A 13,714-nucleotide genomic window follows, 5' to 3' on the forward strand; every position below is an offset into this window, starting at 1 on the left:
GACCAATCAATACCGCTTAGGAATGTGAACATAAAAATCCTCAACAGAACACTCGCAAACCAAATCTGCCAACAGAGACAAAGAGCTGGACACGTGACCAGGTGGGATTTATCCCGGGTGCAGAGTGGATCCAACACCTAAAAACCAAGCACCGTACACAGCACATTGTTAGGAAGGAAATCACGATTATCTCAACAGACACAGAAAAGGCATCTAACAAATCCTAACACTCTTCATAATAAAACACTCAACAAATTAGGAGCAGAAGTGAACTTCCCCGAACTGAAAAAGGTCATCTAGGAAAAGCCCCCAGGGAACATCACACTAACTGGCAGAACTGGCTGTCCATCTCACCGCCCCGACTCGGCATTGTACCCGAGGTTCCGGGGCACTCGGGCAAGAACAAGAAACGCAAGCATCCGGATTGGAAAGAAAGACATAAAACTGTCTCTGTTCCTAGATGACTCAACTCTGCAAGTGGAAAACCTTAGGAGTCCTCCTGGAGCTAGTGAGCGAGCTCGGCAGGGCTGCAGGACGCAGGACCAGCACTCAAAAACCAACCGCTGTTTCTGTATGCCTGCCGTGGACAATCTGAATGTGAAATCAATCATTTATTCACGATAGCATCAAAGAGAAGAGAACACCAAAGGAACAAATTTAACGAGACAACTGCAGGACTCACACACTAAAAACTACTGCATTGTTGAAAAAAATTAAAGAAAATCTAAAGAAATAGAAAAACATTCCATTTTAATGGACTGGAAGGTTTAATATTGTTAAGATGGCAATACTTTCCAAACTGATCTTCGAACTCAACACAAACCCTTTCAGAGTCCTAGCTGGCTTCTTTGTAGAAATTAACAAGCCGATGCCAAAATTCACGTCGCACTGTGAGAGAATCAGAATAACCAAAACAATCCTGAAAAAGGATAAAGTCGGGGCGACTCACACTTCTAATTTCAAAATTACTTCAAAGCGATGGTACTCAAGACAGTGTGGCACCCTGCCACAAGGACACGCATACAGCCCAATGGAAAGAAGGACTTAGGAGTCCTCCTGGAGCTAGTGAGTGAGAGTCCAGAAATAAACCCGTACATATATGTCAACTAATTTTCAACAAGGGTATCAGCGCTGTCCATGAGGACAGAAGAGCCTTTCGATCAACAGTACTGGGACAACTGAACAGCACACATTAAAGAATGAAGACGGACCCTCGCCTCACACACACACAAACAGTAGCTCAGTATGGATCCAAGCTCTAAATGAAAGAGCCAAAGCTATAAAACACTTAGGAAAAAAATAGAGAAAATCTTCATGACCCTCATTTGGCAATGGATTCTTAGCTATGACACCAAAAAGCCAGAGCAACAAAATAAGAAACAGACAAACTGAACTTCAAGATGAAAAACTTTTGTGCTTCAAAGAACACCATCAAGGAAATAAAAAGACAACCCACAGAATGGGAGAAAATATTTGCAAATCAAATCTCTAATAAGAGGCTTGTATTTAGAACATATAAAGAACTCTAACAATTCATAAGAAGAAAAACAATCAAAAATGGACACAAAATTTCCGTCTCCAAGTATAAATAAATATGAAGCACATGTCTACTAACGAGGATACACAAATGGGCAACAAGCACATGAAAAGATGCTCAACCTCATTAGTCATCAGGGAGAAGCAAATCAAAACTGAAATGTGCTACTACTTCACACCCTCGAGGACGGCCAGAAGCAGGAAGCCAGATGCCCACCAGTGCTGGAGAAAGCGGAAGCCTCAGAAGCTGTTGGTGGGATGTCAGGTGACACAGCTGCTCTGGAAAACAACCTGGCAGGCCCTAAAACGCTTACACAGGTACTGTGTGACCCAGAAATGCCACTCCTGGGCAGGCACCCAAGACAAATGAAGAGACACGTCCGCGCAGAAATGTATACACAGAGCTCACAGCAGCATTCTCACGACGGCCAAAGGAGGAACGACCCAAATCTCCGCTTCAAAGGAGATGACAAGACGGGGTCCAGCCACATAATGGCGCAGGGCTCAGTCATAAAAAGGAGTATATGACAAACTTTAGACTGTCTCAAAAACGCTACACACCAGAACACAGGGGACACAATCACAGAAGTGACCAGATTTTAAAAATCACTGATTCAATATTTATATCAACAAAATGAAAGGAGGAAAATAAAAGGATTAACTATTCAACTTATAAAGACAGAAAACAATAACGAAGCAAACCGAAGGAGCAGGCGGGAGGGAGTTACGGCGAAGGTCAATGCCGACTCAGGAACGTCGAGGAAGTCCCGTACGTCACCCAGGAGGCTTAGTTTTAGAAGGAATATCAGTGCTATACTTTTGAAGCTGTTTTATTATCACATTACAGAGGAAAACAAGTAAATAATGTCCTTAGCAACCAAAAGTTTCAGGGTTTAAGAAAAAGAACTAAAAATAAAAGCGAAAATTTAAGGTAAAAACATCGTTAAGTCTAGGCTGAAATATCAACATGAATCTGTAATATTTTAAAAGCAGATTTCCAGCTCTACCCACTACAAAGACTTAGGAGCAGTGATCCCAGACGTGACCTCTACAATGCCCCTCACTGCAAGGGCCCAGTTCCCTGGGGACACGGGTACTTCCTGACCTACTGCAGAGGAAGGACAAGGGGATTAGCCTGGGGCATCATCCTGTGACAGAAAACAAGTAAATGCCATGTGCCACACAACACAGGAGCCAGATCAAATGGTTCCCACTGGCCAACGTTCGGACAACTGATCATCAAGAAAGAAATCTGACCATAATTAACTTTGACGCTTTAAATGAATCAAAATCCATGAGTCTCAAGAGAATGAGAAGACAAGCCTCAGACTGAGAGAAAACATTTGCAAAACACACATAAATAAAAGACTGATATCCAAAAAATGTAAGAACTCTTCAAACTCAACCATTAGAAAACAAATAACCTAATTAAAAATGCCTCTTACCCACTCTCTTTCATGTCTAAGTCATCGAACATCTGGATCAGGGAGACGGCAACTTCGTAGATGTCCTTCGTTATCACGGGCTCCTCCAGGAGGTGAGGAGAAAGCTGAAACCCGAGAAGGCGGAACGTAGTGATGGGGTGCCGGGGAGCTGCGGGGCTGGGCGGTGGCTCTCCTCCGCACGTCACTCACTGTACCAACACCTCAACCAAAAATATCGTCTGCAGGGCATCCCACTCCCCAGGGACGTCTAAAACATCTCCGGCTGTCACAAAGGGCACCCAGTGGGTGGAGGCCAGGTGGCGCTAACTTCACCCCCCCCCCCAGGACAGGACAGCCCCCACCCACACAGCGTCAGCCACCCTGTGGCTGAGGTGGCCTGGCCTGTAACGTATACTTCCATGTGTGCAAAGTTGTTCTCTGCAGCACGATTTTTAATAAGAAAAGACTGGGACGGCTGGAGATTCAGTGAGGAATGGTATAGCCACACCAGCGGGGGAAGGTGGCTTTAAAAGGGAATGAAGAAACTGGACACTGATGCGGAGAGATGTGAGAAGACACATGGGAAAAACCAGGTGTGCAGAGAACGCTACCGTTTCTGTGAAAAAGAGAAACGCCACCTTCGCATCTGCCTGTACAGACACAAAAGCCTGCGGGAGAACCCATCAGAAACGACAGCAGCGCTCCCTCCTGCTGGGGCGGGGCTGGGCAGACAGGACGGCGGAGAGAAGCCACCGTACACCTGCTTACTCTCTCTGCGCTTCAAAGCCTGTAACGCATCCCCCATCCGAAAACACTTTTACATCGACTGCGACTGTCCTAAGAACAGGTTGTCATCACAGTTCTTAACTGTCACCACAACATGATCCTCCTTCAGTTCGGAGCAATATGACTTATAGTAGAAAATTTCAGTTTTAGCAAAGTAAATGACATCCCACCCGCCACTGAATTTGTGATTTTGTAGCTGAACAAAATCTAACGTTTTATTTCTCTACATCGACGAAGCCGAAAGCCAGCTCGGGTCCCTTTCACAGGGACCCACAGAATGCGAGCTCATCAGGCCCACAGTTCAAGACAATAAAGCAGGGGCCCCCGCCCCCATCCCAAACCCCACTCCCTCCCAGTTCCACTTCCGGCCATCTCCAGGCTCCACTACCACTTCCAAGAGCCTTCGCCAGCAGCTGCAGAGCGCAGGTCGGACCAAGCGCAGACGTGCGTGGTCCCGTCCTCCCTCAGGGACGCAGGGCGCCCCACCTACCCGGCCGTGGTGAATGTGCTCCAAGTCACCGAGGTAGCATTCTTCAATGGAGTGTGGCTGCCCCTCCACCTCGAAAATGTGTGCGGGCTTCATCTTGTTCTGGACGGGAACGGCAAAGTAATCTGCGAACTCTTTACAGTTGATGGTGGCTGACATCAGGACTACCTAGGAGTGAGAGGCCATGGAAATAAACAAACGCTAATGACTAACTGGATGGGGCACTTTTTAAATCCCAGGCCTGGGCTCTGCTTTGCTAACTCTCTTGGGACTTTTCACAGGATACTGATTTAATCTCTAGTGTGAAACAAACGACTACAGTTTAAAGAATGCTCAGAGATACGAACTTTTAGTATTTCTCTTCGATTCTATCAAGTGAGAAACTGCGTACTCCCCGCAAAGCTACAACCATTCCCATGAATGAAAGCTTCGCCCACACGGCTGCTGCACCTCTGCGTGCGTGCCGGATGCGTGCACCGGGGGAGGCGGGGGCCAGAGAACCACGGGCCTCAGCCCAGAGCCCGGGGGCTGCCGGGACCAGCAGGGCCCGCCTGACTGCACGTTTCGGTTTTGCCAAAAAGCAAACGTGGGACAATATCCCGAAGCAACATAGCCAAGAATGCCAGAAGCTGCGTCCTCGGCACATCAGACATGTCCCGGAGGAGGTGACGGCATCGCGAAGGAGCGGCGCCACTCGCCAGTCTCCAAAACGCTAAGCAGGGGTGACACAGTTATCCGATGGCTACCGACCGCCTCGTGCATCTGGCAACGAGGACTTCTGCAGTGCCCGTCTCAGCAGAAAGTAAAATGTACACATTATCGGTACAGCTACCGGGTAGACAACGTATCTATATTCTCTCTGAAGGTCGATGCAAATGGTAAAACCATAGCGACCAGAATGCACTCTGAGATGTCATGCCTAAGGCTGGAAAGGAGGCTCTGAGAAGCCACCTGCAGTGTAGAGAGACCCCCAAGAGACACATCCCGACAGTAAGTGATGCAAACGTGAGGCCCAACCTGGAAGGCTCAAGGCGCCGTGGGCTTTACAGCAGCCTCCCCTCGTGTGCCCTCCCTCCCTCACCCAGGTGGCCTTCACCTCTCCTCCACCTGCCGAGGCAAGTCCGCAGCCTGCCCAAGACACCCGTCTGTCCAGCTTGCCCTTGGGTTGGGTCTGGTGACATGGCCAGCAGCGACAGCAGGGCCAGGGGCCTGGGGCATGGCACAGAGCCAGGGACCTCTACAGGTCCGAGTGGGGAGCGGGAGGGGAGACTTGAGGCCCATGTGGCTTCTGCACCTCGGCCTCTGACGACAGCGCTCTTTTTTTAAAAAGTAATGGGAAAGGAATTTTCGAGTTTCAAAAAACTTATTACAAAACCATCTAGAACTTGACTTTCAATTTCTTGGTCCAACTACATGTACCTCATAAGATTCTAGATTTAGAAAACATTCTGCTTCATATATTTTTAAATAAATCATGAGAATGTTGAAACTGATAAGCCACTTTGCTACTTAGACAGTAGGTGCAAATTCCTGACCACCTTTTCTTCAGCAGTGGATAATTTTTTAAAAATCCACTGCACTCTTAACTTTCTTGACTACTGAAAACTAAGAAAACACGTAATGGAGTCATTGTCTTAAAGCAAAAATGACAAGTCGTAAAATGACAGTCAAGAAAAGCTCTGACTGAACAATCTTTATGTCATCTTTAAGTTAAAATTCCACAGAGAAGTGTAATAGCCAAATTCTCATCATTTTACAATCATTTCAAGCAATAAGACAACACATTGCCAATGGCAGGTTCCACTTGTTTGTCCCACCAGCTGAGAATATGAAACCTGAGGCTGATCCGTCCCATCCTGGGGAGGGGTGGGGGGAGTTTCCCTAAAGGATGAACTAGATGGAACACTTGGGAGACAGGACGGAAACTTCGTGACTGAGAAAGCAGCTGCTTCCCATTAACAGCGAGTCCTGCAGCCGTCGGTGACGGTGATGTAGTGACGTTGTGAAGCTGCTGCCCAAAGACCTCCAGGGAGCGCAGCAGGCCGCCCCAGGACCCACAGCATGCCCGCGACAAAGCCTCGCTGTGCCCGCCCTTCCGTCAGGGCAGGTAAGATGTAAACGATGCTTACCGTCCCCCACCCCCGGAATCTCAGTTAGCTCCCCATGAAGTCTCGAAACCCGCAGTGTGTCTAACTGTTCTCAAACTTCAACGTGCTTTGGCGCTATTTTCAAAACAGAGATTATAGATCTATTCGCAGCTCTAAATCGGAGCGCTCATTCAACCGAAAGCAGTGCTCTAATGCCCAGCGTTTCATTACAGTCAACGATTATTAGGCCATATTCTGCAGCCTGGAAAACTTAGACTCTAACGCAGCATAGTAACCAAAGCACATCCCACTCTGTTCCTAGGACAGTGCCCTTGAGCTGGCCTGCCAGCAAGATCTGGAGTACTGCACATGACAGTGAAATTCAAGTCACTGTTTCTGTTAAAATAAGAATACACAAAACTAATTAATAAGCCTTACTCCTAAGTATGTTATTTATAAAATCAAATTTACCTTCACAAAACGTGAATTTGTTCTTAAAAGTTTGCGGACAACCAACAGCAGGAAATCCATTTCTTCAGTTCTCTCGTGTACCTACAAAAAATAAGGATCGGGCGCCCCACATGGCATCGAGCAAGGCACACCATCGCTGGACAGACGGACGGACGGAAGCGGTTAGTGGCGCACCCCAGAGCCTGCAGGTGAGTCGGCGCTTTCTGCTCAACACGGCTCCTTGAGGGGCTGCTACTATTCCTGATGTCACTCCTGGCCAAGAGGAAGCAAAGAACATAGACCCACAAACCACATGTCCCCAGCACTAAGAACCACTGACCAACCTCCCTAGGCCACCCCTTGCGTACCACACACCTCCGCACCGTCCCAAGTCACACTGTTGCTTTAGCGGGTAAGGACAGAGCAGAAGCTGTGCCCAGGCAGCGCTGTGTCCTGCCTGGCTGGACATGTCCCTTGACACACTGGCCTGCAGTTCCCAAGGGTGGGAAGGGTTGGCCGTGGAGAACTAGCTCAGCCTGGAGAATTCGGGCGCTCATTCATGGCCCTCCTCAGATAGAGACCACCAGGCCGAGCTATCTAAGGATCTACAGCCAGCTCGGCCACCCCAGCCTGCCCCCGCCCAGAGCCAGCTTGCAGTAAAGGGCCAGGACATGGTGCTACCTTTCTGTCCCTTAGTCAAGATACCTCAGCACACAAGGAGATGGTAAGGTTCTATCCTGAGCCATTTCTCCGCTGAAATGGAGAGGAGCTACTGAGCTTGAAAGGAGGTCGTCTCTCCCCTGGTCGTGCCCTGGACAGTCAGGCCTTCCCATGTCCCCCGCCTCCCACCGAAGCGGAAGGGTGGGAAAGGAGGGCGGAGGAAAGACAAGGGCGAGCCAGCCATGGAAGTATCTAACGTTCATGGTAACGGCTGGCGACCCTAACGGGCCACTGTAGTCTAATTCTTATTTCGTCCTAACGCCAGGCTCCAGAACACTCCACGCGCACACACAACCTGTCTCCTACTCAAGAAAGAAGGACTCTCAGTGGTGAAAGCTCCAGAGTGACCTCTGGTCAGTGCTGAGAACACAGGACCCCACACCTCAGAGCTCTGACCCCACGGGCCCTGCCTCCCCCTCCTGCCCTCTGAGGACCCCACAGCCCCCTCCCTGCCAGTGGCCCGTCCCCGTAGCACATGGACGTACACACTTCAGCAGAGTCTGCGCCCCCAGTACTACGTCCAATCCATTCGTTCCTTAAGCAAATGACTATTGGGGCCGGGGATACAATAGCAGAGCGTGACCAGACAGATCCCTGCCACCTCCCATCCTGGGAGGGCGAGCTCTTGCAGAGAACACTCTGCTTCTGTTCGACGTGATGGCACAGCTGCAGGTAGCGCGTGTCAGCAGTGCGGTGAGGGCGTGGTGTCCTCGTCACGTGTGTGTGCGTGCTAGACGGGACGTACGGGGCATGGGCGGCTGAGCCCCAAGCACCTCACGGGGGAGGCTCCACGACCGACAGGTGCTGCGAGCATGCGGTGGGCACACCGCCACCGCCTCTGGGCTTCTTCTCCGCCTACTCTAAAGAGAGCCACACCTGCCAGAAGTCCTAAGGGAGACCTCCGAACCGTGCCATCCACCGCACTGATCTGCCAAGAACGACACCAGGGCATTTCCCTCCCTCCACTCTCCCGAAGCCCACAGCCGTCTACCACCAAGTCACAGGACAGGATGGCCAGCGCGTCCCTCCACCTGACTGTGGGACGCTCCGCAGCACTGATGAGCACACGCAGACGGGCGCCCCCGGGCAGGCACGGGGCCCAGGCGCAGCGCGACCGTCCACAAATCCTGTTCTCTGGCCAGCGGCTGCCTTTCTTCAAGAAGCAAAGCTTCCCAAAGCGTCGCTCCTGGGGAGGCTAAAACCCAAGGGCTGGCCGTGGGGTGTTCCCAGAGCTCCTGGGACAGGTGTCTGAGACGGCCCCACCCCGAAACACCCCTTCCTGACTCACAAACCACGTCAGCTCGCTAGTCCCTCGCTACTGAAAGGGCCAGAGCGCTAAGCCCGGTACAAAGACGAAGTTCGCCATGCTTCATGAGAGCTTTTTTAAGAAAAGTGAACAGGTCACTATCTTGTACTTACTGATTTTTTAAAGATACCATTGTCCTCATTTGACTACATGGAAAGTATCTGTCAAGCCCTGAAAACACCTGCATACGATTAGCGCTCCTTCGCCGCCTGCTGTGGCCAACACGTGGAAGCAGGCCAGCGGACCTCCTGTAAGAGGCAGTCAACACCTCCAGCTCCGCAAGACACACAGTCTCTGTCCCCACTACTCGTCCCTCTGCTGTAACCCAGCAGCCACCACAGACAATGGGCAAAACTGCATGCCAATGACAACTTAGAAGCCAGGGGCCAAACCCGGCCGGGGGCTGTCCTGGGCCCACCCTGCTCTGAGGAGGAACTCGGCTGTAGTCTTCAGCCTCCCCACAGGCGCTGTGGGGCAAAGAATAAACACAAGAAGTCAACATTCTAAGTAGAGCAAGCAGACAGAGACCCAGAGAGCCAGCTGCCCCGTTGCGGGCAGAGGGCCCTGGCAGCAGCCGCTCGGCCTTCCCCGTGGGCCGCGAGCACTCACTTCGTCGATGAAGATGTGCGTGAACTCCATCAGGCTCTTGGCGCTGACGATCTTCTGCAGCAGGACTCCAGTTGTCATGTACACGAGCTTGGTGTCCTCCGTCGCTATTTTCTCCAATCCCACCTCGAATTGGGCAAGGAAGAGAGAAAGGAGAAAAATTTCAGGTTTAAATGGCTTGCTTTAACTACCAAAAAAGGCTATGTCTGTTTTATCATGGAGGCATGAAAGCAGACAAAAAAATTAGTGTATATCACAAAAGATATAAGGTCCAAGCTAAAACTAAAGTTACTTTCTCTCTTTTATTGAGGGAGGAAGTCTGGCTTAGTCATACTGCCTATCACTCCAACACTGAGACAATTATGTATGAAGACATCTACATACAAAAATATAATTGAGAGATTAAAGTTACAAAAGCTACGAGTCTGAAAATTCTTATTTCTTTGCTATTCAAAACTGGGAAAGAGGGGGTGACTCCATAGTGTAGTGGTTAGCCCGTCTGCTTTATATGCACAAGGTCCTGGGTTCGCACCCAAGGAGGAGTCATGGACCATACCCCAGGTGCACCAGGCCCCGGGAACACGCCGCCAGCGCGTGGGAGGAGACGCCCTGCCTTCAGAGATCCAGTTCTTAAGGAGAAACCCTCCAGGGGTGGAAGGGGGTGGGGTGGGGAGTAATTAAAGAGGGGGAAAATTTTTTTTTTAAACTAGGAAAGAAATTAAAGTTATTTGCAAGAAATTCAGAGTTTAACTATTTTTTAAATTATGTTAAGTTCTGCTCTATAAGCAACTGGTTTCGTTTTAATGTCCAGAAGAAAATAAACACATCCTCTCATCTACTTACAGAGAATACAAATGAACGAGGAGAGGGACGCCCGGCCTCACCTGATAGCCCACCAAGCCGCCCAAAGCCCAGGCGCGCTCCCGGCTGATCCAGCGGGCGATGCTGCTGGCCCCTATCTTCCGGGGCTGGGTGACCACGATGTTGCAGTAGCTGGAGCGCTGGATGTGATGCTCCAAGATGTACTGCGGGAGCTGCGTGCTCTTCCCACTGCCCGTGGCGCCGTGAATGATCACCACGGAGTTGCTTTCTACCAGCGATATCACCTGGAATCAAACAGAGAAACACCTTTCAAAACCGCCGCAAAATTACCGATGATCTAAAAGCGTTACCTAGGAGCCCGCTTTACCTTGAAAAGACTGTCGAGATTTAGATTCCTGTCACCTTTTATGGTTAATAGCTAACCAGTTAAACATCACAAATGACAGAAGAAGGTTACACATCTGTGACATGTCAAACCAGTCTGACCGTGACCGTACCTGTCATGCTGGGGAAAAGAGGACCAACTTCAGCTCTAGGTCTCACCTTCTTCATCCACGAAAATGAAAACATCACACTGGGCTTCCTATATGGCTCTTGCTAAGTCTAAATTTCTACTATTTTAAAGTTTTCAAATAATTCTACTGAGAAACAAGAAAACACAGCTGTTATTACACTCAAGCGGTTTCAAAATATCAACTGAAACTCTCATATTTTTGAACAACTTCCACCGTCCCACTTACAGTCTGCATGGAGCATTTTTGAATCCACAATCCCATTCCTCCCCATCACTGGCCTGCTCTCCCTAAATTCATTTACGCGCCCATCTCTTCCGGGATTGCTGCACTCAGGGAATACAGCTGAACTTCAATGTTGGCCTCTGAAAATTACTAACGTGTATCTACTCTACAAACGTGATTCGATCGAAAGCAAAATAAAAATTAAAGTTGGAATGTTTACCATTTTGTTTTATCTGTAACTACCCCTTCCACCAGTAAAGTTACTAAGGTTCCAACATAGTTATGTGCTATTAAACACGGTTAAACGAGTCATCGTAAATACACACGAATGCTGCTATACCCGGCCCGGCATCGTTCGTAAAATGATACGTCACTGATGGAGCTAACGGATCACTAGGCAGAAGTGCACGCAAAGCAAAAGTGTAAAGCAGCCCCAACGGGATGCGAGGGGGACTGCGGCCAGGGGCATTGCTCGCTTCATAGAGACTGGGCCGTGCATTTTCACTAAGAAGCTCCATGGGGCGATGGGAACGAGCCGGCATGTGCCCGCACCATGTCGGAGGGACGAGCAGACAGACTGAATGTCAGGAGGCAGCCCAGGGGAGGCCGAGCAGTGCCGGCACCGTTACACAGGGCGCCTCCCGTGGCAGCCGCCTCCTCTGCTGCCACTGAGCCTGGCATCTGGGTACTGTCAGACTATACACAAAAAGGGCGGGGCCTCAGGTGTTTACACAAACAGCAAATCACAGTGTGACAAGAATAATCTTACCTCTTCCCTGCATCGATTTATAGGCAAATCAGGATATTTATAAGTTGTCTCTGGGATGCATGGAACGTGGCTTAATTTAGCCGAAGGTGGCCTTGGACCTGGATTCGAAAAAACAAATGCAATGCTATTTCTTATCTTAAGAAAGACAAGGTAAACAATGCCATGTTCTATCTACTCTGCATACACAGCATGTACGGGTGTGCGCACGCACGTGCACGCACTCACGCACTCTCTCTCTCTCACACACACACACACACACACACACACACAGAGTATACAGATTCTGCAGGCTGAACTGGAAAACCTCTGGTACCCACTGTTGGTAACCGACATAAGCTGCGCATGCTCTCATCTCCCCATCACAGCCCACGACGCTGTAGGCTGAGCGCCACCTTCTGAGATAAGAGGCCTATAACACACAGTACACGTCGCTTGAAAACAGTAGGAAAGGGTTAAAGAGCAAACATAAATTTAAAATTTCAATGGAAGCACCAATTTGTTAAGTGTCCATTCCTTGCTACTAAAACAAGCCCATGGTCAACAAGCAAACACAACATGGGTACTGCATCCCGAAGGGCCACTGCGCCCCGCTCAGAGCCACGACGCGCATGCTGACCGCCTCGCCGACTTATGTCCTCCTCTGAGTTCCTCCTGTGGCTCTGGACCTCAGGGCCTCACTTAACAAACAAACAAACATACAAACTTTTATTGGGAAATAATTTTATTTCCAAAATAACCTTTAAGCCTCCTTGCCTCTCCAAGTTTAGGCGTCTCCGCCCCACACCCACCTTCCCTTCCCCACCAGCCCCTCACTGCCTGCCCATCGCCTCCCCTCTGCACCTGCCACCACCCTTCCCACCTGACACACACACACCCGGGCTTTTCTTTTGCTCTACTACATTTTTTCCCCTACGTGTATTTGTAGTTTATTAATAAGCCTAATAATATAAAATTAAAACATGACTATTTTCGTACGTGTGAATCAAGGGAACTAGCTCGTGTTCTGAATTTTAAACACAGAGGAGCCAGAACTGTGTTCTTCCTGGGGCACCGAGGCCACCGACCTGGGGGAGGCGCTAAGCCCTGCCCGGCCTCTAGTCTGGTCAACTGCACTGACTGCCCGACGCTCTCAAACCAGCATTTGCTTTCCACTGTCACATCCCATTTCCCTCCCATCACTCCCCTCGGCTTTGAAAAGCACAGCCACCGATGCCCTCCTGTTTGCCCGGCCGGCACCTCCTCCCAGTCACACCCCTTCCAGAAGCTCCCTCAGCTAAGGCTAAGGAGTCCCGCACATTGACCACCCAATCTTCAAAACCTGAGCCTGAGCACAACCCTACGTGTGAACAGTTCCTAACTTACAAGTGGGTGCAGCATTTCGATAGGTCGTGTGGACTCTGACGGCCGCTGCGCATCCAGGGCAGCCCACGAATGCAAGACGGAAACGTACGTGTCAAAACAGGGGAAATAAGCACACACCCTCCCGTCCTGGATGCTGGCAGGGCTATCACTCAACAACAGGCCTTTCTAGCCTAACGCACGAGAGGGACGAGAACCCGCGCAGCCTGGGAATGAGGACAGGCGCAGGGAGGGACACCACCGGGACGTGAGAGACGGGAGCACGTGGGGACAGCGTGGGCATGAGCAGCCCTGACAGCGGCTCTTGGAGGGGAGAAGGGGCGCCAGACTTCCGCTGGGAAAGACAAAAGATGCCGCTGGATTCCTGCTGAGGGACGTTAAGCCGCCTCAGTGCTGCTGAGCTCTAATGTGGCTGGCGGCCCTTGGTCACATGCACTGTGAAGGTGGCAAAAGACAGAAATGTTAGTAAAAATAAATAAATAAAGAAATAGATCCTAAAGTCCTAACTGTACTATTTCACCACAGCCCTTTCTCCATGTGACACAAATGTAGTGTGACGTTTTCAGGCCACTGGCTGAAGCAGACCACAGAGTCCAGCCCCGCCTGCCCTCTGCCGCCAGAGGGA

At 50.0% G+C, this 13,714-nt stretch overlaps 1 protein-coding gene across 1 annotated transcript in view; it reads right to left on the reverse strand.

Annotated features, from left to right (window-relative positions):
- Positions 1 to 13,714, reverse strand: part of TDRD9 (tudor domain containing 9) — a 78,385-nt gene that overhangs the window by 45,627 nt on the left and 19,044 nt on the right. The window contains exons 3-8 of the mRNA XM_011378480.2: positions 11,731 to 11,828; positions 10,287 to 10,508; positions 9,406 to 9,528; positions 6,792 to 6,872; positions 4,237 to 4,401; positions 2,982 to 3,085 (exon numbers count right to left, since the gene is read on the reverse strand). Of these exons, the coding sequence (XP_011376782.1) occupies positions 2,982 to 3,085; positions 4,237 to 4,401; positions 6,792 to 6,872; positions 9,406 to 9,528; positions 10,287 to 10,508; positions 11,731 to 11,828 (793 nt within the window). The remainder of the gene's footprint in view (positions 1 to 2,981; positions 3,086 to 4,236; positions 4,402 to 6,791; positions 6,873 to 9,405; positions 9,529 to 10,286; positions 10,509 to 11,730; positions 11,829 to 13,714) is intronic.

Source organism: Pteropus vampyrus, unplaced genomic scaffold, assembly GCF_000151845.1.
Source record: "Pteropus vampyrus isolate Shadow unplaced genomic scaffold, Pvam_2.0 Scaffold341, whole genome shotgun sequence".
In the NCBI taxonomy this organism is placed as follows: domain Eukaryota; kingdom Metazoa; phylum Chordata; class Mammalia; order Chiroptera; family Pteropodidae; genus Pteropus; species Pteropus vampyrus.